At 44.4% G+C, this 23,716-nt stretch overlaps 1 protein-coding gene and 1 pseudogene across 1 annotated transcript in view; both read left to right on the top strand.

The window, feature by feature from the left end:
• Positions 1 to 23,716, top strand: part of LOC137536780 (zinc finger protein 850-like) — a 69,159-nt gene that overhangs the window by 4,921 nt on the left and 40,522 nt on the right. The window contains exons 2-6 of the mRNA XM_068258983.1: positions 4,636 to 4,755; positions 9,333 to 9,515; positions 9,604 to 9,721; positions 12,338 to 13,819; positions 17,763 to 17,776. Coding sequence (XP_068115084.1) covers positions 4,678 to 4,755; positions 9,333 to 9,515; positions 9,604 to 9,721; positions 12,338 to 13,819; positions 17,763 to 17,776 — 1,875 coding nt within the window. The 5' untranslated portion in view covers positions 4,636 to 4,677. The remainder of the gene's footprint in view (positions 1 to 4,635; positions 4,756 to 9,332; positions 9,516 to 9,603; positions 9,722 to 12,337; positions 13,820 to 17,762; positions 17,777 to 23,716) is intronic.
• Positions 4,321 to 4,441, top strand: LOC137537376 (U5 spliceosomal RNA; annotated as a pseudogene).

The following is a 23,716-nucleotide window of genomic DNA, read 5'->3' as shown; positions in this document are numbered from 1 at the left end:
ATATCATGTGACATACAGGAAGCCGAAGTTTTGCCAAGCACAACAGGCGGCAGAGCGCGATAGAGGATGGAAGGTATGTCCAACGCTGCGGGCCGCACGCACTGGGACTTTGGGAAAGTTTGAAGGCGCTTCTTCAAACTTCCCCATGTGGAAATGACGTGATCGCAATATTCGCCGCTTTGACGATTCTGAAATTGTGATCTTGATGATCGCGATTTCGATTTAAATTCGATTTATCTTTCAGGCCTAGCTCCTAGCATGCCCCTCCGTAGAAGCACTAAGGCTCCTAGCATGCCCCTCCGTAGAAGCACTAAGGCTCCTAGCATGCCCCTCCGTAGAAGCACTAAGGCTCCTAGCATGCCCCTCCGTAGAAGCACTAAGGCTCCTAGCATGCCCCTCCGTAGAAGCACTAAGGCTCCCAGCATGCCCCTCCGTAGACGCACCACAGCTCCCAGCATGCCCCTCCGTAGACGCACCACAGCTCCCAGCATGCCCCTCCGTGGAAGCGCCACAGCTCCCGGCATGCCCCTCCGTGGAAGCGCCACAGCTCCCGGCATGTCCCTCCGTGGAAGCGCCACAGCTCCCGGCATGCCCCTCCGTGGAAGCGCCACAGCTCCCGGCACGCCCCTCCGTGGAAGCGCCACAGCTCCCGGCAAGCCCCTCCGTGGGAGCGCCACAGCTCCCGGCACGCCCCTCCGTGGAAGCGCCACAGCTCCCGGCACGCCCCTCCGTGGAAGCGCCACAGCTCCCGGCACGCCCCTCCGTGGAAGCACCCCTATTTCCCCTATGGAAATATGGGCCCTGGCTAGCCCCTCAATTATAATAATAGTAATTATTGTTTGATCTTACCTTCCCCTACCCTGGCTGACTTCTTCACCCTGAACACCCCCTCTGTTCTGTGTGCCCCTCCATCCTTTCCTCACTGCAACCTGTCTGCTCTCACCCTGACCACCTCCTCAGTTCTTACTGCCCTTCTCCATCCTCACACCCACCCAACCCCAATTTCCAGTTCACTTCTTTACCCTGACTGCCCCTCAGTTCCAACTGCCCCTCTGCATGCCACTCGCATATCTCTCGTAGTTGACTTCCCTCAGTTCTAACTGCCTTCTCAAATATCACATAACTGTATAATAATTTGCCTGTCAATGCTCCTGTGTCCCTGTGTTGTGCTACACAAACTCACACTCAGGCCTGGTGCACACCAGAGGAGTTTTTCTGAGCGTTTTGAGTTTTTAAATCTGCTGCTAATGTTATCCTATGTGTCTGTGCACACTGGAGCAATGAGGTTTTGTAAAAAACCCCATAGCATTACATTGGGAAGAGCTTTTAGAGGTTTCAAAAGCTCTTCCCACTTCCCACTGTGCCCTCGCTGCAGCTCCGCTCCCAGCCGGTGGTCCGTGGTCCCCTCCATTGCAGATGTCAACCCTGCCAGTTCTTCATCTTCTCCCAGAAGATGCAGAACTGGCAGGGTTGACATCTGCAATGGAGGGGACATCTGACCACCGGCTGGGAGCGGAGCTGCAGCGAGTGCACAGAAAGGCTGACAGGGGCTGGAGGAGGCCTCAGGTAAGTAGATTTTCTTTTTTTATTTTGCTCGGACCTTCCCTGTAAGCTGAGTACACACATGACATAAAAATCTTTGCAAACTGCGGAATTTGTCGCATAGGTTTGAAAGACTGATCGATCTAGAGATTTTGTACACATGCAAAGATCAGTTTATGCAAAACACCTGAAAAATGCATTCATAGTCTACTTACTTACTTTTTTCATGCGTGTGCACACAAAAGTTAAGAAATATCTGCAGATCCCATACACGCCTTGTTTAATGGACAGTCATCTGCAGATCAGATCCACCAGGATGAATCTGAAAGATTGAGAGATAAATATCTTCAGTCTGTAGATTTGGAGGTCTTTTGTGAACTTTTTTTTACAAAGATTATGTGCAGATTATCTTTGATCTTTCATTTTTCAGACTTTTATCTTGTGCTTTAGGCCTGGAACCCACTAGGAATTGCTGCAGCGCTGTGTGCAGCGATTCCTAGGGTGTTTGCAACGGCGATTGCCAGATGCTTGGAAGCGCTGTACAGTAATCCATACAGCGCTTCCGATTTGCAATTAGCTTTTTTTTGTTGTAAAACTCTGTTATACTTACCAGGCATCCTTCTTCCGTCCATAGCCCCGCCCCCTAAAGGAAGAGGTCATAGGTGCTTTTCAATGACTAATCAGAGATACGCCTGTGACATCTTCCTTTGGGGGGCGGGGTTATGAAGGAACTACAGCGACCCTATAAGTATAATAATGTTTTTTTTTTTTGTTTTTTTAAAGCTAATTAATGCTCAGCCCCCAAAGCGCTGCATAATCAGTTTGATAAGCGATTTATGCAGCGCTTATACTGTATACTTAGCATTGAGCGCAGATGAGCTTAAAATGCTGCATGTCCTGCGATTGTGATTATAGCTAATCGCAATGGCCAAAACGCCCTAGTGGGATCCTACCCTCATAGTCTGATTGAGCCCATGACAAGTGAGCAGATTAGCTTTTCTGAGATCACTGGCAGGCTACAGTACTTGTCATGGGTGTGTTCACACATTGCTGCATGTGAACTCACTGCCCATATGGGCATGTTCACATCTCTGCAATGTCACCTATCATCAATCCCTTTATAATCAGAATCTGACCAGAGAGGGATTGGGTTTTACCACACAGTATTTTTTGTCCTGATAGCTTTCATCGAATGAAAATACAGTATATATACGCAACATACACAGTTACTCGTGCGTCACCTTGATTGGGTCCACTGTACCGCGTTCATTGTGATAGCCCTATAGAACCAGCACTACTTATGTGCCGGGATGCGGCATTTATTTCGACACAACGCGGAAAGAGTGAAGGGGTACTTGAGGTCAGTGATTCAAACTACTGAAACAAAAAAAACAGTACTAGAGAGGGCTGAAAAATTGGACTTTGGGTCAATTTCTTTCCACACAGGAAATGGAATGTGCATGTTGCCCGGTTAATGCCCAGCATGCTGTGCGTTACTGCATTGGAGCCTACCGCTGCGTCACACTCAGTGTGAAAGCCCCGTAGTAGTATCAGTGCATCGCGATGTGATATTATCAGTTGCTTAGGGTCCCCAAGACTCCTTTCACACTGCTTCCATTGCATCACGTCACACTGAGCCAACAATATTCCTGTGTGGCTAGTACATTGGGTTTGGCACGTTTTGTCAGGATAGTGTTTACAGGGCAATGCATGTGGTTACAGTGACAGAAGCAGGCATTGTACTGTATCGTCCAGGGCTGTGGAGTCGGTACAAAAATCTTCTGACTCCAACTTCGACTCCTCAATTTATGAAACCACCAACTCCGGGTACCCAAAATGACTCTCCTCGACTCCAACTCCTTAGTCTAATACTTACTAGGGCAATGGATTTTATACAAAATCATCTGACTCCGGCTCCCGACTCCTGACTCCTCAGTTTATGAAATCTCCAACTCCGACTCCGGGTACCCAAAATTGCTCCGACTCCACAGCCCTTGTAACGTCACTAAACTACCTTGTCATGCAACTTTTCAGCTATGTTTCCAACATGGATGGAAGCAGCACTCAAATGCTGGCTGGGGTGTCAGGTAGCGTGCCAAAGCTCATACCTGTGCACTAACAGGTCAAACCCACTGCTATTTTTTTTAGACCATTCTCATACCATGGCTTTTCATACTGTTGCAACCCTACTCCCATGTAAAACTTGGTAACTAAGGTCCAAGCTCCTTAGTTACGTCACTGGCAAGATATTTTGAGGAGTGTGGCCTTTTCAGCGTGTCAGCATAGCTTAGCATTTTGCATTCATCAAATTGTGAATCTATGTAATCGTAACGTAGCTGAAAAGTCAAATTGCACTGTAGCATTGCTGTGAGACCATACGATGAGGCTTGCATTACAATGAAAGAAATGTTTTGCCTCTGCTATAAAGAGCAGAAGAAGAGGCGTGTTGAACAAGTGAAACACCTGTAGGCCAGGGTCTTTTTTTTTTTTTTTTTTTTTTTACACAGGTTTGTCGTAGCCAATAAAAGAAGTTTTGTATGGAGAGTGTCAGAGTCCGCGTTTTCTTTTTGCCTAAGCACTCACAATATGGTTAGTGGTATGTAACATGCTTACAATACTGGGTTTCCAATGTATGGAACCAACTGGAAAGCATAGGAAGAGGTACAGTCCCCATTCAGGGTAATAGCTATTCGCACCTTTCTCATAGCTATTGCTAACTGATCGCAGAGGCACCACAAAATGTGCTGTCTATTTTGTGCAATCTAAAATAAAACTTTTAACCTCTGTTTTCTCTTCAGAATGTACAAATCTTTCGCCTTTTACTAGAGATTTCCGTGGAGAGAAAAAAAATTGAGTTAAGCAAACAAACCTCATTTGGTGTTTGTCTTGAATGTTGACCAACAATTGCCTACCTTTTTCAAGCTGTTTTTAGATACGGTATTTTACCCGATTTGGAGCGCCACTACTTGTTCTTGTTTCTGCTAATTAATGATGATTTTTAGAATTTACCTTCAAATGTGGGTTTAGTTGTATAGTATTTGGAATTGTGAACGAACTATAAAATGTTAATTCATATTAGCATATCTTTCACAGTCCAGGATCCTATCTCGGGAGCTGCTGCTTGACCTCTACAAGATGGACGAGAGCAAAAATGAAATAAATTCAGGGATGCTCCGCCTTGCCTTTGAGATTGTCTATTTGTTGACAGGAGAGGTGAGATATTGTACAGATATGAATACAGTTATGAGATGAAAACCTGTAGCAGCTGGTAAGGTACCTTTTGAGTGCCAGGACCTCCCCCAGCTAGGAACATTTTCTTGGTTCGTAAATTGGAGCTCTTGCATGCTATGTCTGTTGTGTAGCAGAATAATTCTGCATGCCAACTTGCTGGCCATACAATTCTATGGGGCTGCAGGCAGATGCGTTGCACCATAGGTGGCTATGGGCAATCATCACTCCTCTGGAAAATCGGAGCAGGTCTTTTTAACAAGTGGCAGCTGATTTATTTTTAACATTAGGATCCCTTTCCTTGTTACAGCTTATATATCTTCTTCAGAGATGCTGCAATGTAGTTACTTCCTGGTTTGCTGGGAGCACATAAAGGGTTAAATTCCTGTGTTTACATATAGTCTATCTAAGTGGCACACTGCAGACAGAAATGACATCTTAAATTACAGTGGCTCATTACTAGCAGATAAGGGAGTATTAGACAGGCTTTTATCTCTAAATACACACTGGGTGGGTTTCTCAGTGTTTTCCTTCTCTCCTGTGGAGAGTTTAGGTCCTCCTAATTAGTCCTAAGGGGGTATTCACCTCCCAGAAAATTGGTGTGGCTGATTGCACCAGGGAGGAAAAAATCACCAACCATTCAGTATACCCTGATGTGACTCAGGAGCCACTTTATGGCAAACAATTTTAACAACTCATTCAGGTTTGTTTTTTTTATCTTGTCCAGAACGGCTAATGAAAGTCAGTGGTAATTCACATGCAATGTCTGGATTTATGCTGCAAGAAGTATGCTTGTTTTTTTTTTTCTTTTCTTTATGCACAGGAGGCTTCTTTCACACTGCAAAATCGCAATTTAGACTTTTTTTTTTTTAACCTCGTCAGTTATCACTAGTCAGGCTCGTGTGTTTGTAGTGTAGAAGAGCCCTGAAAACATAAACGTGAATTTTGAAAGAAGTACGATTCCTCATTGACTGACTATGGATGTGCAACCACCACGATTTCGCGCTTACGCAAAACTCCTGCATACTGTCATTAAGTTACATTAGTTATGTTAATTAAAATATATAGGTCATATAATCTCTTACCCAACCTGTTTTAAAAGAACAGGCAAATGTTTGTGATTTCATGGGGGCAGCCATCTTTAGGTTGAAAGGAGGCGACAGGGACCATGAGACACAGTTCCAAGTGTCCTGTGTCCTGATCACCCCTCCTAGCTGCACTCGCTAGGCTTTAAATCTCAAATTCAAAATTTAAAAAATCAAAACATCAGAAATCCCATCATGCTTTGCACAGCATCAGGGGAAAATGCCCAGGCAGATTTCTTCTGTGCAGCTAAAAATGAGGCTTGGGTAAAAAAACAAATTCTGATGCTGTGAAACTTTTTTAAAAAAACAAAAACAAACCCCAAGCCTTTTCAGTGCTGTTGTGTAGATTTTTAGTCTGGAGGTTCACTTTAAGTGTGAACCCTGTCTTGAAGATACAACTAGCCGAACAATCGTTTACATACCATTCTTCATATGAACGATCGGAAATGATCATTTGGGACCACTAATGGACAAAAATCTCCTGACCAATACGATCGGATTAATGAAATCGATCCGAAAGGCCTCGATTCATCAAGACTTATGGAATTGGTTAACTACACTTACCGAATTTGTTAAGTTGATTTCAGGATTCATCAAATTTATGTACAGCTGTTAGCGAGCGTTCAGTAATAATTCGGTAATGATGCGATAAAACGGAAGAAAGTACAATTCATGAAAGTGGGCGTGGTTTAGTGTTACATTTTAGGATTAGTTATCTCCTTCACTGCTCTGTCGTTATTCCTGTCAGATCATTGCTGACAGAGAAGATGGAGCCATTTGAAGTGGTTATGTATCAGCTGAGAGTGATTCAAAGGTGCAGAAGGTTAAGAATAAGGTCTAGAACAGGCATGGGCAAACTTGGCCCTCCAGCTGTTAAAGCGGAACCAAACCAAACATTTTTTTTAATTCAAAATATGTAGTTGCACCACTCTGACACATACAAATATAAATAAACACTCCTTCAAGCCTATGAGCATTTCAGTGCATGCTTTTCACCCTCCTCTTTGCATAACTAGGGTTATACAGGTGGCAGCCATTAGCAATTCCTCCTTTGCTGGACACCATCTACTCCACCAGTTTGCCGGATTATTTGCCGGCAATATGAGAGGAAGGGAGGGGTTTCTCCAATAAATGTAAAATAGTTTATATTTGTCATCATGCAGCTGAAAAAAGGCTGCTATTTATTATTATAATTTAGAAAATAGATTTTATTTCTGAAATCTTGTATTTTTAGTTTGGGTCCACTTTAAGGAACTACAAGTCCCACAATGCATTTGCCTTTATGAGTCATGACTGTGGCTGTCAGACTCCTGCAATGCATTGTGGGACTTGTAGTTCCTCAACAGCTGGAGGGCCAAGTTTGCCCATGCCTAGTCTAGAACCATATTCATTTGCAAGAGAATAGATTTATTTGCTATACCAGGTCATCTGCATTTCTCTTGAATCATCTTGTAAGAGAACACAGGCAGTGCCAGGGTTAACTAATTTGCTAGCTGCACTACATGTTTCAGAAAAGGCTCCTATCAAGCCGCAGCGGGCGAAATTGTGGGATTGTCCCAAGCCACTTCCAGAATCCTGGTCCAGGTGTTAAGCCCTATTCAGAATGTTGCTACGTGGTGTTCAAAGGACTGCCTTTTTCCCACAATTCCATGGGAATCTTATGGCCTTGTGTTAGAATTACCACTGTAAAATGGAAATATCGACAGGTTACCGAATTGTTATCGATATTTTATCGAATTCACACCGAATGCGGAAAAACCTTGATGAATACAACTAGAAATCGATAAACTTCGAATTCGGTAATTTAACAAACTGTAAAAAGTTATCTCAAAGACAATGATGAATCGAGGCCAAAGTTGGGAGCTAAGGCTGTCTGTATAAACTGGTGTGTGGCATATTAGTGTAACCTACAGGTTTCTGATATGGAAATCTGGGCCTAAAGGATGTAGTTGTAAAGGTCTCCTTTATACGGCTGTCATTTGATTTCTGTTCTGCGGAAGATTTTTATTAGTTTTAAAAGACACCTGAACAAGGAGGGATACGCAGGCTGCTTTATTTCCTGCTGATCGTCTGCTTCCAATGTTTTAGCCATTCACCCTGAACAAGCATGCAAATCAGATGTTTGACTAAAGTCTGATGAGATTATCTGAATGCTTGTTTTTAAAGGGACCCTGACCAGTCAATAAAGATCAAATTGGTACTTACCTGGGGCTTCCTCCAGCCCACTGTAGGCCGCGAGGTCCCCGGCATCCTCCTGACTCCTCCACAGGTCCTGCTGGCGGCTCCGGTACCGGTGACTTCGGGGCTGGCCGGTGTGACAGTCCTGCGCATGCGTACTTCAGTTAGAAAACCGCGCATGCGCAGGACTGTTGTGCCGCGTAGCAGCCAGCATGATGTAGCATTGAGTGCCCATCCAGGAAGTGTACTACCAACCATCAGCCCAAAAGTCGCCGGTAACTAAGCCACCAGTGGGACGGGGAGAGGACGCCGGGGGACCTCACGGTATACGGTTGGCTGGAGGAAGCCCCAGGTAATGACCAATTTCATTGTTATTGACTGTTCAGGGTCCCTTTAAGTGTGTGATTCATAAGGTGCCCATACATCAGGTGTTGTATGGGAAGATCGAATAAGAAACAGATCTCGCTCTGATCAAATATGATCGGAGAGAGATCTGTTGACTGCCCATACATCACAGGCTGATTCCCGATTCATTTCATGCTAAAATCAATCTGGAATTGGCCTTGTGGTGATGCATGCGCCAGTCCAATGCTGTCCCCCCCTAATGGTCAATGTGCAATCCCCCCCCACCTCCCCCCGGTGCCCAGTGTACTATCCATTACCTGTCTGTGGCTTGTCCGCTGCTGGCTCTGGGCTCCTCCATCCATACACACGCCACGTGGTTACTGGAGTAATGTGGGCACCTGTGTGACATCACACATGCACCCACGTGGATGCCGACAACCACATGGGGTGCGTGTGGATGGAGGACAGCGCCCGGAGCCAGGTAATGTTCAGTGCACTGGGCACCGGTGGGAGCACCTTGACCATTAGGGGGAACAGCGTTGGGTTTTGTTGCGTTTCATGGCTCGTCCCGGCATCGTTCGCCATTACTGCCGCACACCTGACCAACCACAACAGCCCGACGTCTCGCAGCATGTGTGACCGATTAATGTGACCAATTTCTGCCTGAAATTAGTCGCATCGTCGATCTTGCATGCATTTGGCGGCATTGTTTGTTTTTCATCTGGTTTGATTATAATTGAATCAGATGGTAGATTAGCTGACGAGTTGCCTGATATATGGCCACCTATACGCTATTGCAGCCAAAGACACCAGCAGGACAACCAGGCAACTGGTCTTGTCTAAAAGGCAATAAATATGACAGCCTCCATATCCCGCTCACTACAGGTGCCATGTAAGCCCCTTCTATTGCTTGATGGATGATTGAGGAGGAAATGTGATGTATTTCTCCTCCAGGACTATATTGTAGTAAAGAAGTCTGAGCATGGAAAATCCAGCAAGGATTCCCCTGACCCTGGAGGATGGAGTGAGGACAAGATCTCCACTGCAGAGCTTCTGTCTGCTTCCTTGGCAGCTACGATAAACTCCGAGAAGATATTAGAAGTCACCAATAAGATGATTGAGATGCTGACGGGAGAGGTGAGCAGTGCTGGGAATTCTGGGATGTTATCCAGTAATGCAAGTGATTGGTCTGGATGTTGGCTGTATCCTTATATGTGTGCTTCAGGTTCCTATAAGGTGCCAGGACGTCGCCGTTTATCTCTCCATGGAGGAGTGGCAGTATGTGGAGGGACACAGAGACCTATACAAGGAAGTCATGGTGGACGATGACGACTACATAGCAGGTAAGGATGTTTTAAAAGGCAAATTCATAATTTTCTACAAACCCATCCCCGTTTAGAGTTAGAGGAGGCTGACACGATGCTGAAGATGCTAAAAACTAGGGATGGGACGAATCCACAATTTCTTCGAATCTAAATCTAGAAAGGTTCTTGAATATCTCGAACCTTTCGAATCACGAATCTAACGAATCATGCACATAAGAATTGTGTGGTCTGTGGTATAGTTGCCCGCAGTGTAGGAACCCAGGCATAGGTGCCCACAGTATAGCTAGCTATGTATAGATGCCTTTAGTATAGGTAGCAAGGGATATGTGCCTTCGATATAGGTAGCAGGGTATAGGAGCCTCAGTATAGGTAGCAGGGTATAGGAGCCTTCGTCTAGCTAGCAGGGTACATGGGCCTTCAGTATAGGTAGCAGGGTACATGGGCCTTCAGTATAGGTAGCAAGGTACATGGGCCTTCAGTATAGGTAGCAGGGTACATGGGCCTTCAGTATAGGAAGCAGGGTACATGGGCCTTCAGTATAGGTAGCAGGGTACATGGGCCTTCAGTATAGGTAGCAGGGTACATGGGCCTTTAGTATAGGTAGCAGGGTACATGGGCCTTCAGTATAGGTAGCAGGGTACATGGGCCTTCAGTATAGGTAGCAGGGTACATGGGCCTTCAGTATAGGTAGCAGGGTACATGGGCCTTCAGTATAGGTAGCAGGGTACATGGGCCTTCAGTATAGGTAGCAGGGTACATGGGCCATCAGTATAGTTAGCAGGGTACAGGGGCCTTCAGTATAGTTAGCAGGGTACAGGGGCCTTCAGTATAGTTAGCAGGGTACAGGGGCCTTCAGTATAGGTAGCAGGGTACAGGGGCCTTCAGTATAGGTAGCAGGGTACAGGGGCCTTCAGTATAGCTAGCAAGGTATAGGGGCCTTCAGTATAGGAAGCCCTGTGCTTCTCCCCCCCCCCCCCCCCCCCGTCCCGCACAGCCTTCTCCGCTCACACCCCCTGCATAAATAAGTACCTGCTCACCTCCAGTGTGGAGCACAGAGCGGCAGGCCTCACCCTTAATTCCCTGTTCCCTCTAGTGGCCGTACCAGCTTTTACTGCTGACGCGATTAGTAAGCCGGTCACTAGGGGGAATAAGGAAGTCGGGGTGAGGTCTGCCGCTCTGCTCTGGATAGGTAAGGGGATAGTTTTAACTATGCAGGGGGGGGGGGGGGGGGGCAAGCGAGAGGAGGGAGGGGGAGATGGAGGATGATGAGGGCGAGCGGCGGATGCGCAGGGACGAAGCGTCGGGATTCGGCAAGCAGTAAATGGCGTTGGGATTTGAATCCCGAGTATTTCCCAATATTCGAGGGATTTGCGGATTCGTCGTCCCATCCCTATTAAAAACTACCTCTCAATGAGATAGGGCCTGAACGTTCACAGGCTGATTCATGAACCATTATTTACTGTGGGCTCAACTGACGAGGCGGCTGCAGTGGCGATTTTATCATTTCCTGTGCTATTTGATCAATTGCATATGGTTTTTCACTAAGGTGTATTCACCAAACAGTTTGATCTCATTTTGCTGACTGAAGTGTTAAAATAAAAATAATTCTTAAAATACAAATAAAATTCATAAAATAAAGCCTGTGTGCTTTATTTTAAAGTCAATTTACAAATGCTATGTAACGTGGTCTAAACTAAGAACTTCATCTCTGCTCTAAAAGTTTAAATACAGCATAGTGACCTTTATGGGGAAAAAAAATGTTCATTACAATGAAACTATGGAATCCTAAAAAAAAAATAAAAATTACTTGGTTTCACTTTTGTAGAAGGCACTGTAAGGTTTAATCTTCAATGTTTACTATATGTAGAGATGTCTTGGCAAAGCTCTCCTGCAGTCTATTCAGTTACTCATTAGAACTAATTAGATACAGTACATTGATGTGCTTAGTGCCACTAATGCTATTACTACTTATGCCTAGTACACACAATGAGATTTTCAGGCAGATTTTCTGCCAGATTGATTATTTTCAACAAGTCCGATTTTGATTTTGCAATCAATTTTCCATAGAAGTGAATGGAACATCGATCGGAAAATCATTTTCTATTCACTTATTTGGAAAACTGATCAAACTGATTGGACATGTTGAAAATAATCAGTCTGGCAGGAAATCTGCCTGAAAATCTCATTGTGCGTACTAGGCATTACACTAATACTGCAAATACTAAAAATACTAACAATACTATTACAATACTATAAATACAACGAATACTACACTACTAATACTACCAATTCTAATGGTAATACTACAATCATACCAATACTACTGTCAATACTAATTCTACTAAAATGAATACTACTACTAATAATAATACTAATGCTAGTAAAACTACTACAGTAATACTTATAATTCTTATTTTACTAATACTGCTCCTACTAAAATATTACTAATGCTCCCAATACTACCATTACTAATACTAATACTACATTACTACAATACTGATATTACCACAACTGCTAACATTACTAACCTTACAATACTAATACTGATGCTATTAATACTTATATGAAGAATATTACTAACGACCAATACTACTAGTACTGCTGCTAACTATCTGCTTACTGCTAACTTTCTAGATGGATCTTCCAATAGAATTTCTTCAGACAAAGGTCGCATAGTAGTCTGTGAAGATGAAAGGAAATCTTCTTCTCTAATCTCAGCTAAGTCAAAGTCCCGTTCCAAGAGGAAACCAGCAGGCGGGGGTGATAAACGGCCAGTTAATGGCTCTAAGTATTTGCAGCGTAAAGCGAAAGCCACAAAGGGATGGCGTCAGTGTGATGTAGATTCCATTGGCAATAACGTCTATACGGAACGTGAGCTCCCTTCCCGTGCATCAGTCAGATATGTTGATCAAATGCAACAAACTACATCCGGTACTGCAGTTGAAATCTATAAGAAAGACCAAACTGCAAATACTACAGAACAAGACAAAGACACAAATTCCAATCAACGCAAAAAAACTTCACTTATCAAGTGTGATAAATGTTGTAGAGAGTTTGAAAGAAAACCTGCATTTATTGCTCACTATAAAAAACATTCTGCCCCCAGCAGTTATCAGTGTGCAGTGTGTGGAAGAGGGTTTTCTAATCGGTATAGATTAGCTGTCCATAGCAGAATGCACACAGGAGAGAAAAAATTTACCTGTTCAGAATGCAAAAAGTCTTTTGCTTGCCAATCCTACCTCCGCAAGCACCAAAGAATCCACACTGGGTACAGGCCTTATACCTGCAGAGAGTGTGGCAGGAGGTTTTTTGGCAGCAACCACCTGGCGAGACACATGAGACTTCACACTGGCGAAAAGCCGTTCTCTTGCAACGAATGTGGCAGGAGGTTCACCGACAAGATCTGTGCTGTTGCCCATCGACTAGTTCACACAGGGGAGAAGCCATTTTCTTGTTCAGAGTGTGGGAAACTATTTTCCAGAAAAAGCTCCTGTGCCACCCACCAGCGTACTCACACAGGAGAGCGTCCATTTCCATGCTCGGAGTGTGGTCGCTGTTTCTCTAGTAGAGGCCATCTTCGAATACACCAGAGCATACATGTTGGGAAGAAGCCCTATTTGTGCTCTGAGTGTGGGAAATCCTTTTCAAGGAAAGCCCACCTCGTTAATCACCAACGCACGCACACAGGTGAGCAGCCGTTTTCCTGTCAGCAATGCCAACGGCGATTCACCAACAAGGTCAATCTAAACCTCCACATGCGTGTGCACACAGGAGAAAAGCCATTTTCTTGCAGTGAATGCGACAAAAGGTTTGTCTTAAAAGCCCACCTCCTTGTTCATGAGAGATCTCATACAGGGGAAAAACCCTTTGCCTGCACAGACTGTTCTAAATGTTTCGCCAATAAAGCACACTTGAAGGTACATCTGCGGATTCATACTGGAGAGAAGCCATATTCCTGTGTACAATGTGGCAAGTGCTTTGGTCAGGGACACCATCTTAGTTCACACCTAAAGACTCACTCTAAGGCTCCAGTATTCACCTGTAAGAATTGTGGGAAGAACTTAAAGAGCAAGGGTTTCCTGAACAGACACATGAAAATTCATGATAGATCGGGAAGTTGAAGGTCCTATCAAATGTAGTATTTTGTCAAAGTCCACTTTCAGTGCGATACCTGCTCTAGAATTCACACCCTTTTGCTCAAGGGTTTTTAATAGTTTGGTTTGGGTTGAGGGGCAACTGGTATATAGATATCTGATCATTGCCACCCAGTTAAAGCAAACATGAATGTGTAGTATGGATAATGAATAGAACATTAGTAGCAAAGAAGTCTAAATATTATTTTGTTTTATATAGTTTTTTTTTCTTTTTATTTAAATACCATTGCATCATACTATCAGGGTCTATTTCCACTACACACGGAATCTGGATGCAAAAAAACCTACTCCAATGAATGCCTATGGGTCTGATTTTTCTGATGCAGATTTCCCATAGGCATTCATTGGAGTCAGTTTTCTGCACCCAGAATCCGCATGTAGTGGAAACAGGCCCTCATAGTTGAAGTTTTAAAACCACACACAGTCTTTTATAAAACAAAGCAGAAATAATGACCCATTGAACTTTCCTGCAGTAAAACCTTATTCCAAGCCGTATCACTTTTTCTTGGCTGTTTAAGTGCTACAGAAAACAGGACTGTAGTCACCTAAGTTGGTCAAATAGCTCAGAATAGCTCTTTGCATAGATAACTTCTTCCTGTACTAGAAAAACACTGAGACTCTTTTCTTTGCTACTAATGTTCTATTTCTTAGCTGTACTACACATACAATTCATTATCTAATTAGTTTATATTCACTTCAGATTTGCTTTAAAATGTTCAAAGTCTCTTAAAAGCTTTCTCTTATTATCTTGACATAAAATCTTTGTCCAGCCAACACCATCAGCCAGTTCTGGTGAGCCTTTCCAGGAGCTGTACACATACATAGGCCTGGCGGCTGTACACATACATAGGCCGGGCGGCTGTACGCATACATAGGCCGGGCGGCTGTACGTGTACATAGGCCGGGCGGCTGTACGCGTACATAGGCCGGGCGGCTGTACGCATACGTAGGCCGGGCGGCTGTACGCATACGTAGGCCGGGCGGCTGTACGCATACGTAGGCCGGGCGCGGCTGTACACATACATAGGCCGGGGGCGCTGTACACATACATCGGCCTACGTATGTGTACAACCGCCCCCGGCCTATGTATGTGTACAGCCGCCCCCGGCCTATGTATGTGTACAGCCGCCCCCGGCCTATGTATGCGTACAGCCGCCCGGCCTACGTATGCGTACAGCCGCCCGGCCTACGTATGCGTACAGCCGCCCGGCTTACGTATGCGTACAACTGCCCGGCCTACGTATGCGTACAGCCGCCCGGCCTACGTATGCGTACAGCCGCCCGGCCTACGTATGCGTACAGCCGCCCGGCCTACGTATGCGTACAGCCGCCCGGCCTACGTATGCGTACAGCCGCCCGGCCTACGTATGCGTACAGCCGCCCGGCTTACGTATGCGTACAACCGCCCAGCCTACGTATGCGTACAGCCGCCCAGCCTACGTATGCGTACAACCGCCCGGCCTACGTATGTGTACAGCCGCCCCCAGCCTGGCGGCTGTACGCATACATAGGCTGGGCAGCTGTACACATACATAGGCTGGGCAAAAGAAAGTAATAAAGGACAATGTTAGTGGCAACAAGTGTCTGGCATATACAGCTTGCCTCTGGCTTCATGTAAGACATTCCTACTACTGTTCTGTTTCCTTTTTCACAGATCAATAAAGCAACTAATTCAATTATTATTAAACAAGCACATTTTTTTTAAGAAGCTTAATGTGTAAATGCACTTTATATTCTACTTCTATATTCTATATTCTACTTCTATATTCTGTTCATTTATGAACTAGATTTGTTTTTCAATGAAATCGAGGGTAACTCCTTTTTTATATGAGTTATTTGATTTATTTTGTATGTTAAGAGGTGCGCTGGATGTAATAATCAATGCTTATTTTGAAAAATCATGATTCTATATCTATTTGTTACATAAAACAATTACACTTGAAAACCTTTAATTGTTTTTCATTCATTCACTATTCACACACATACAAACATACCAGAGCGTACTGGTTCCCCCTAAAAAGAAAAATTTAATCAAAATTCCTTTTATAAAAAATTCCAAGCTAAAAATAAAAATTGAAAATATAAAAAAATCACAAAAAGAGGCCTAGAGTTCTGAGCAAAAAATGTTTCCATACAATTCGTTCACATCTCCTGCGATCCACCAGAGGGAAGCAGTTCTTAATGTGTATTCCTTAGCAATAGTTCCTATTTCAATGATCAATCAATCTCTTCCAAATAGGTAATCTTACATACTGGTCTGGGATCAGCTATGGGTCGTATCTCGCCTTCTGTTGTCTTTCTCACTAGACCGATCCCGGTAGTTAAGTCCCGGATGCCGTGGGTTCCATTCAATACTCTCCAATCTACCCAATCTGGGTGGCCATTCAGTAGTGTTAGCAGCGGTGAGTCGTCCTCATACAGACGTCTCCGCTCCGGAAACATCAACTTTCGGTCCTTCGCTCCTGGGTGATGATGTCACTTCCTCCAGTGCGTCTCACTTACACTGCTCTAGCCACTTCCTTGCGTTCCGCAAGGCACTCCGCCGTTCGCCGTTCGCACTTCTCAGCGGGGGCGAAAGGTGGACTAGTAGGTAGATAGAATTGGGGTGCCCCTCCACTTCTACTGCAGTATTAGATTGACCTGTTTCAACGGTAGCGACCGTCTTCATCAGAATCTCTCAGGGTCTCTGGACCGGGTGCCATACTTATATGCTGACGTTCAAACCAAAGCTCCTCCCTCTTCCTCTTTATTAAAGCGGTATTTCCACTAATATCTTCACACTTTCTGCATTCAAAAATTAGTCCAAATATATATATCCGGAATCCACCTCTAGGGTGTGCGCTTATACAGTATATATTTGTGGAGATCTTGATTGTCACGTTAACCGTCATCTCCAGCAACACTTCCCGCCGTAGTATACGTTCTATAATCTCCATCCCCATACCTACTAATTTCAAAATATAACAAAACATATTCCAGATATATTAACCCCCAAATCTGTACATATCAAAAATTACAATCAATATTCCCCTATACATTCTTCCTGTGGGAACCAGTTGCCCACAGGGAACCAGAAGGCTCACTTATACAACATTCCTTAGTTATTTCATAAAGCCAAAGAGCTCCATCTCCTCATTTAGTCCTTTTGGTGCAAGGGTATCTAGATTAAAGATCCATCTACTCTCTTGTCTTGACATTTTCGCAAGATAGTCACACCCCCCCCCCCCCCCCCCAAATCCCTATGTACCACCTCCAACCCGAAATAGACCACATCCCTTACACAGCAATTATGGAGACTTTTAAAATGCTTAGAAAGTGGGTGTCCCCGCCAGCCTTTCCCAATATTGTTTAAAAGCTCCCCAATCCTGCTGGAAAATGACCTCTTGGCATACCTACATATTTCTTTCCACAAGGGCAAATCAGGCAGTAAATGACACCCTTAGTGTCGCGTGATTTATTTTGTCATGCAAGTCTTGTTGGATTGAGTTAAAAGGACAACTGAAGTGAGAGAGCTATAAAGGCTGCCATATTTGCCTTTTAAACAATGCACATTGCCTGGCTGTCTTGCTCATCCCTTGCCTCCAATACTGTATTTTTAGCCATAAACCCTGAACAAGCATGCAGTGTCTGACAAGATTATCCGCATGCTTATTTCAGGCATGTGCTTGGCACTATTGCAGCAAACGATGAGCAGGATAGCCAGGTAACTGGTATTGTGTAAAAGGAAATAATTATGGCAACCTTCATATCCCTTTCATGTTAGGTGTCCTTTAAGTGATTGGCAGTACAGTGAAGTAGCCATGTTTACATTAAATCAGTCCAAGCAGTAAGCTGCATAATTGCCTGTTGTTTTTTTTGTTTGTTTGTTTTGTTTTTTTAAGCTTGATATCTGTAATCTTTCCTAGATTTCTATATTTCTGTAAGATATTTCTTGGATGGGAATAAATTTGAATTCTTTCCTAAGACATTACTTTGGAGAAAAGATGCTTTTTCTCGCCTAACTTTTTTAGACATTGCGAACGCAACATTGCAACTGCTAAAGCAACGTGCCTAGCCGCTGAGCCACAGACACTAGCCTCATGTGTCCCTGTCCAATCGAGTGAGCAGCAATGCTGGAGGCTGCTGGTGATAGGCTCTGATGGTCTATGGATGGGACCATGTCTCCCATTGGGGCCAGTCACTGCACTGACTGCTAGTTAGTGAGTGCAGTGATTGGCCCCAATGATGGAGCTGTGGTCCCGTCCATAGACCATCGGCGCCTATTACCAGCAGGCTCCAGCATTGCCGCTCACTCGATTAGACAAGGGCACGTGACGCTAGCGTCTGCGGCTCAGCGGTTGGGCACGCTGCTTTGGCTGGATATTGAGAAGTTGATGGGGTTTGGACATTGAGAGAATCTGATGAGTGCAAGCCCTGTCAGTGAGCAGCCTTCTCTACAGCTCCACTGGCAGGGCCACTGTCTTCAGTTATGTTCACCACTACCCTAAGCCATGATCGCCACCGCCTCCATCCACAAACTTCACTGGCACATTCCGTCCATCCATAGGGCCGGAAGCAGCATGGTGGCCTCTCAGCCCCTGACTCTTGTAATCCCTAGAGCAGACTTAATTCAGCTAAGGGTGCCACACACATCAAATGTTGAGATTTTAGCAGAGGGGATACAGGGGGAGGGGGCTATATACAGAGGAGATAGAGAGAGAGAGAGTGTGTGTGTGTGTGTGTGTGTGTGTGTGTGTGTGTGTGTGTGTGTGACAGTTGGCTACATACAGAGGGGATAGTCTGTGATGGGGGGTATATACAGGGGGAATAGTGTGATAAGGGGTGTATATAGAGGGGGATAGCAGTAAGAGAAGGTGCACATGGATTTGTTTCGGGTATTTTGTGAAGCTGGTGGGGCAGCAGCGGTTGGTCTAGCTGGGCAGTGTAGATTAGATAGATGTAGGTTTGGGGGAAAAGGTCCACAAGACGTCTCTGACCATAGACACACCAGGTTTGTTTGTTTTTTTTTTCTGGGTTTTGTCCTCTAAGCCTAGCTGTGTCTTATAGTCCAGAATGTCTTATGGTCCAAAAAATATGGTAATTAACCTAATGCTTGGCTGTACCCTTTTAATCACTGGCCCCAGCCCATACCTGTTTCGTGAGCACAAGCTCTGGTCTACATTACCAACAACATTCCCTAACCATCCTAAGTGTCTAATAGATTAGGCCTCCATGGCATAGCCTGCTGAGCCTGCTAAAATGTACTCAGTGGCTGACACAATTCACAAAAATGTATCTTTAGAGTGGATACTACTTGATGTCATTAGAGGAGGAAGATCTGTCTTTTTAAAATGTCACACAGGAGCAGAGCTGTGCCAAAGCAGAGACTTGGGTACCAGGGGCCTCAGGGGGCAGGTGCTCTATTGGGTTGGGAGGATGCAGGCTTCACTTATTCCTCTGTCCTCACTTCTACTTATGTGACGCACCTCCCATCCTTTTGTATAGCAGTGCTGCCCACAGCAGCCAGCCATCAATGTACAGGGCAGATTTGTTATTACTCGCCCTCCCTCACACAGGCTGAATTCAGCTTTGCCCCTCCTGCCTCTGTTGGGATGCTTCTCACCAAGGCAGCCTTTCTGCAGGTCTTGCCAGTGTATGTGCTGGTCAGCTTAAGAATGGGTTGCTCAGATGTATTTGCATATCTGTGTGTATAGGGTGCTTGCATATGTGTGAGAAACCTGTGCCTGGTGTGCATATTTCTGTGTGTACATATGTGGGAACCCTGTTGTACAGGTGCCCCAGGCCATCTAGCACTCTTTACCCACAACTTGTCAATCAGAACGTGTCACCCAGTGTTTTTCCCCATTTCTATTGATGACTACCTGACTGCCACATGATTGGGGCATGAATAAAGACTGTTTGACTGGACAATTTTTGACCAAAGTATAGTTAGAGTAGGTGATTAATCTTTCTAAATTTGAAAAGGGTGGGAAAAGAAGACACAGCTTTATAGGATACCAGAGCCAAATAAACCTAGAGAAACGGGGAGGGGGGAGCAGGCATATACTGTCACCTGTCCTGATGCCTACCTCTGCCTCTGCATTCTACGTAAATGCCCTCCGGCAGCCTCTTCTGGGTCGCAGGAGTCGGGCACTACTGCTCATGCATATGAAGTCGCTATATTATGCGCATGATGTCATATGCATGCGCAGTGTGCCCTCCCCACCACTGGCGCGCGTTGTAGGATGTGCACAGCCCGGCCTGTGCAGTAGTGCCACGCCCTGAAGGAACGTCCTGTGATGTGAAACGTGTCGGTGGGAGGAGTCACCTACGGCAGTGCATTTATGCACGCCTATCCCACATCTGAGCCGGCTCATCTGCCCGCAGGAACCGCTCTGTGACTGATCAGTGGTAACCGAGAACAGGTCTGAGACAAGTAGAGACCTGTCGCCGCTGTCAACCAAAAAGCGGACATTGCGCCCCCCTCCATGGCTGGGACTGTAACAAATGAGTAAGGGGCGAGTGCTCCAGTCGTGAGAAACCCAGAGCCATCTGTGCATGGCCATACAGCCAAAACTAGACCATCTCAAAGGAGGCTGAATCGCATAAACCTCAAGTGGAGAGTGCACATGCTATGCGGTGGGAAAGGAAATTACAGAGGAACCTGCGAGCGAAACGCACACGCAAGTATACTGCCAACAAATGATTATTGAACGGCTATGTGATATATGATTTGTGCGAACGGAACTGCTGATACCCAGCGGTTTTGTGCTACCAAGCCGGCCAACAATATATGCTGCAGCCACCTTTGGGACTACACCCTATTAGAGGGAAGCAGCTGCTGTATGCTTGGCATTGTGTTTATGGGGCAGTGAGGGGCTTTGACCTGCGTGTATGGAACAAATAGAGCCCATTGCAGCCAGTCTCAATGCACACAGGTCTACGTTATAGAAAAGTGGGAAGTGGGGAACTCCTGATTTTAAGTGTCTGCGCAGATACAATTTGAATGATTGTCCGTGTGTTTGTAGCTCCATGAGAGGAGCACATTGTGTTCAGTGTAATGTGCAATAAAGAATTGGTGATTTTGGACAATTGAAAAATAGGTGTACTAGGCCATTAATTTTTGATTTTTTTGCCATATATATATATAAATGGCTTCACCTAATTAATTGGTCCAATAGAATAATTGTGACTTCTTTGTGTACAAAACCCACAACCCTCCAATTGTTGCCTGCGCAGTAGTGCCAGAATCCGGTGACCTGGAAGAGGCTGCTGGAAGAGCATTTAGGTAGAATGCGGGGGCAGAAAAGGGGAACGGGGGAGTGGTAGGCATCAGGATAGGTGACAGTATATGCCCCTTTTCTCTAGGTTTATTGGGCTCAGCCTTGGGTGATAGACCACCTTGTCTCAGCCTTACATCTAAGAGGCAATCATAGCAAATGTTTATTTCTGAAATAAAGTTACCTTTGTAGAAAAAATAATAGATATCCTGTACATTCATATTAGGGGTGCTGTTATGTGGAGGGGATGTTATTGTTGCAGTAAGCCCTTTGTTGAAGGTTTCTAATTGCTCCTGCTACAATTATATACTGAATTGGCTTTAAAATTATTTAAACTTAAACTTTCCACACTTTACTTCTTGACAGCTGGAAGATGTTAAACCTGTTAGAGAAAAAATATACTTAGGTCACATACACACATCAGACTATAGTCTTTTGAAAATGAAAGATCACAGACCAATTTTACCCCCTTCCATGTAGGAGAGCCATACCTACACAGTCTTTTCTATGGAGCTGAACTCCCCATCAGAAAAAAATCTTTGCAAGATGCTGCACACACAGATGCTGTACAGACACAAAAGATCAGTATCTGCAAAAGATCTGTTCCTGCCAAAGATCCGTTCCTGCAAATTGCATTCATAGTCTATGAGATCTGCAGGTCATCATACACACCTTGTTTAACTGACATTCATCTGCAGATCAGACAATCATCTGCAGATTTGAAAATCCATCCTGGTGGATCTGATCTGTAGATGAATGTCTGTTAAACAAGGTGTGTATGATGATCTGCAGATAGCATAGACTATGAATGCATTTTGCAGGAACGGATCTTTGGCAGGAACAGCTCTTTTGCAGATACTGATCTTTTGAATGTCTACAGCATCTTTGTGTGCAGCATCTTGCAAAGATTTCTGTCTGATGGGGAGTTCAGCTCCATAGAATAGACTGTGTAGGTATGGCTCTTATACTACATGGAAGGGGGTAAAATTGGTCTGTGATCCTTTATTTTCCAAAAACTATGGTTTGATGTGTGTATGAGCCTTAACTCTTCATGCTTTCATGTAAAATACTCCCATAGATGCTCTATTTGTGTTGGTCAAACAGACCTCTCAAAAGTAAAGGGCACCTCAACTGAGAGGGAGATGGAGGCTTCCATATGTATTTCCTCTTAAAGGTGTGTAATGATCTGATCGTTTGTTATTGAACGATCCGGAACAACGTCACATACTGTACCTGGAAGTGACATCATAGCAAGTTCCGCCCGCACATAACAAACGGTTCAAAACGTACATTACACTGTAAAGCTAACGTTAAGTATATTACATTACAAGAATTCATACTGTAGGTATGTAGGTGGAGCAGTTACATAATATAGCGTTGGCAAAACATACAAAAATACACTCTGTCCTGTTAAAATGATAATCATGTAGCAATTAACATGTCACAGGACACATTCATGGAACGAACGTTACATCACGAAAAGCAACTGTTGCGCTTGCGCATAAAAATGAAAGGTTGTATGGAGATATAACGAAATGCGCATGTCAAGCCTAGTACGAACGACCGTTTTCTAACAATGTACTACTTTTGCAAAGAATCGTCGTTAAAAACAAAAGATCTGCCTTGGCGGATTTTTTTAAACGATCTAGCTCGTCCATCGTTTGACTTAATGATCGTTGGATTTTTTTTTTAAACGATCGTCGTTTGAAATGATCGGGGAACGATCGTTTCAAACAACTATAGTCGCATGTGTGTACCCACCTAAACTTGGGCTGCAGCATTTTTTAGATTTCTGAGGCATTTCTGCATAGGAAAGTGGAAGTATAGGAAAGTGGAAAACAGCTCTGAAAAACGCTACATCAGGGTGGTTTTCCTGGCGTTTTTGTTACAGTAGCTGTTCAGTAACAGCTTTACTGTAACAATATTTGTAATCTGCTACACAAAAACGCTCCCAAAAACGCTAGGCATGTTCAGAAGACGTCTCTAAACATGCCTTGAAGGCCAGTAATTGTGCTCCTAAATACAGCAGTACTTTATTTGTGTATTGCATGAGATTGCACATTGCCTCTGACGGATTTTGCTGTTTTATGCTTGTTTTTGGTTTTCATTGAAAACGGCGTGTACGTGTTGAAACAAACTCATTATTAGACTCAATTCACTAAGCAGTTTAGACTAGTCTACTGATGGTTTGGTCAGTTGCATCAAAGGGGAATTCACTATTACCAAATGTTTTAGGCCTGTCTGTAGACCTGGTCTAAACCAGGCATGGGCAAACGTGGCCCTCCAGCTGTTAAGGAACTACAAGTCCCACAATGCATTGCAGGAGTCTTACAGACACAGTCATGACTCATAAAGGCAAATGCATCGTGGGTCTTGTAGTTCCTTAACAGCTGGAGGGCCAAGTTTGCCCATGCCTGGTCTAAACCATTTGGTAATTAGGTGGGTAAAGCAGGGGAAATGATCAAAAGATGCAATTCAAAAACAAGTAGCTATGACTGACATCCTTCTCCTTTGATGAGCTCTTCTCTGCATGCAATTAAACTCCTGCATAATTAATTCAAAAAGTTCCATCCTCGCATCTAAAATACCTCACAGAATTA

The sequence above is a fragment of the Hyperolius riggenbachi genome, chromosome 10 (genome assembly GCF_040937935.1).
Source record: "Hyperolius riggenbachi isolate aHypRig1 chromosome 10, aHypRig1.pri, whole genome shotgun sequence".
NCBI classification, from domain to species: domain Eukaryota; kingdom Metazoa; phylum Chordata; class Amphibia; order Anura; family Hyperoliidae; genus Hyperolius; species Hyperolius riggenbachi.
Note: the sequence above shows the minus strand (reverse complement) of the source record. Positions and strands in the feature narration are given on the sequence as shown.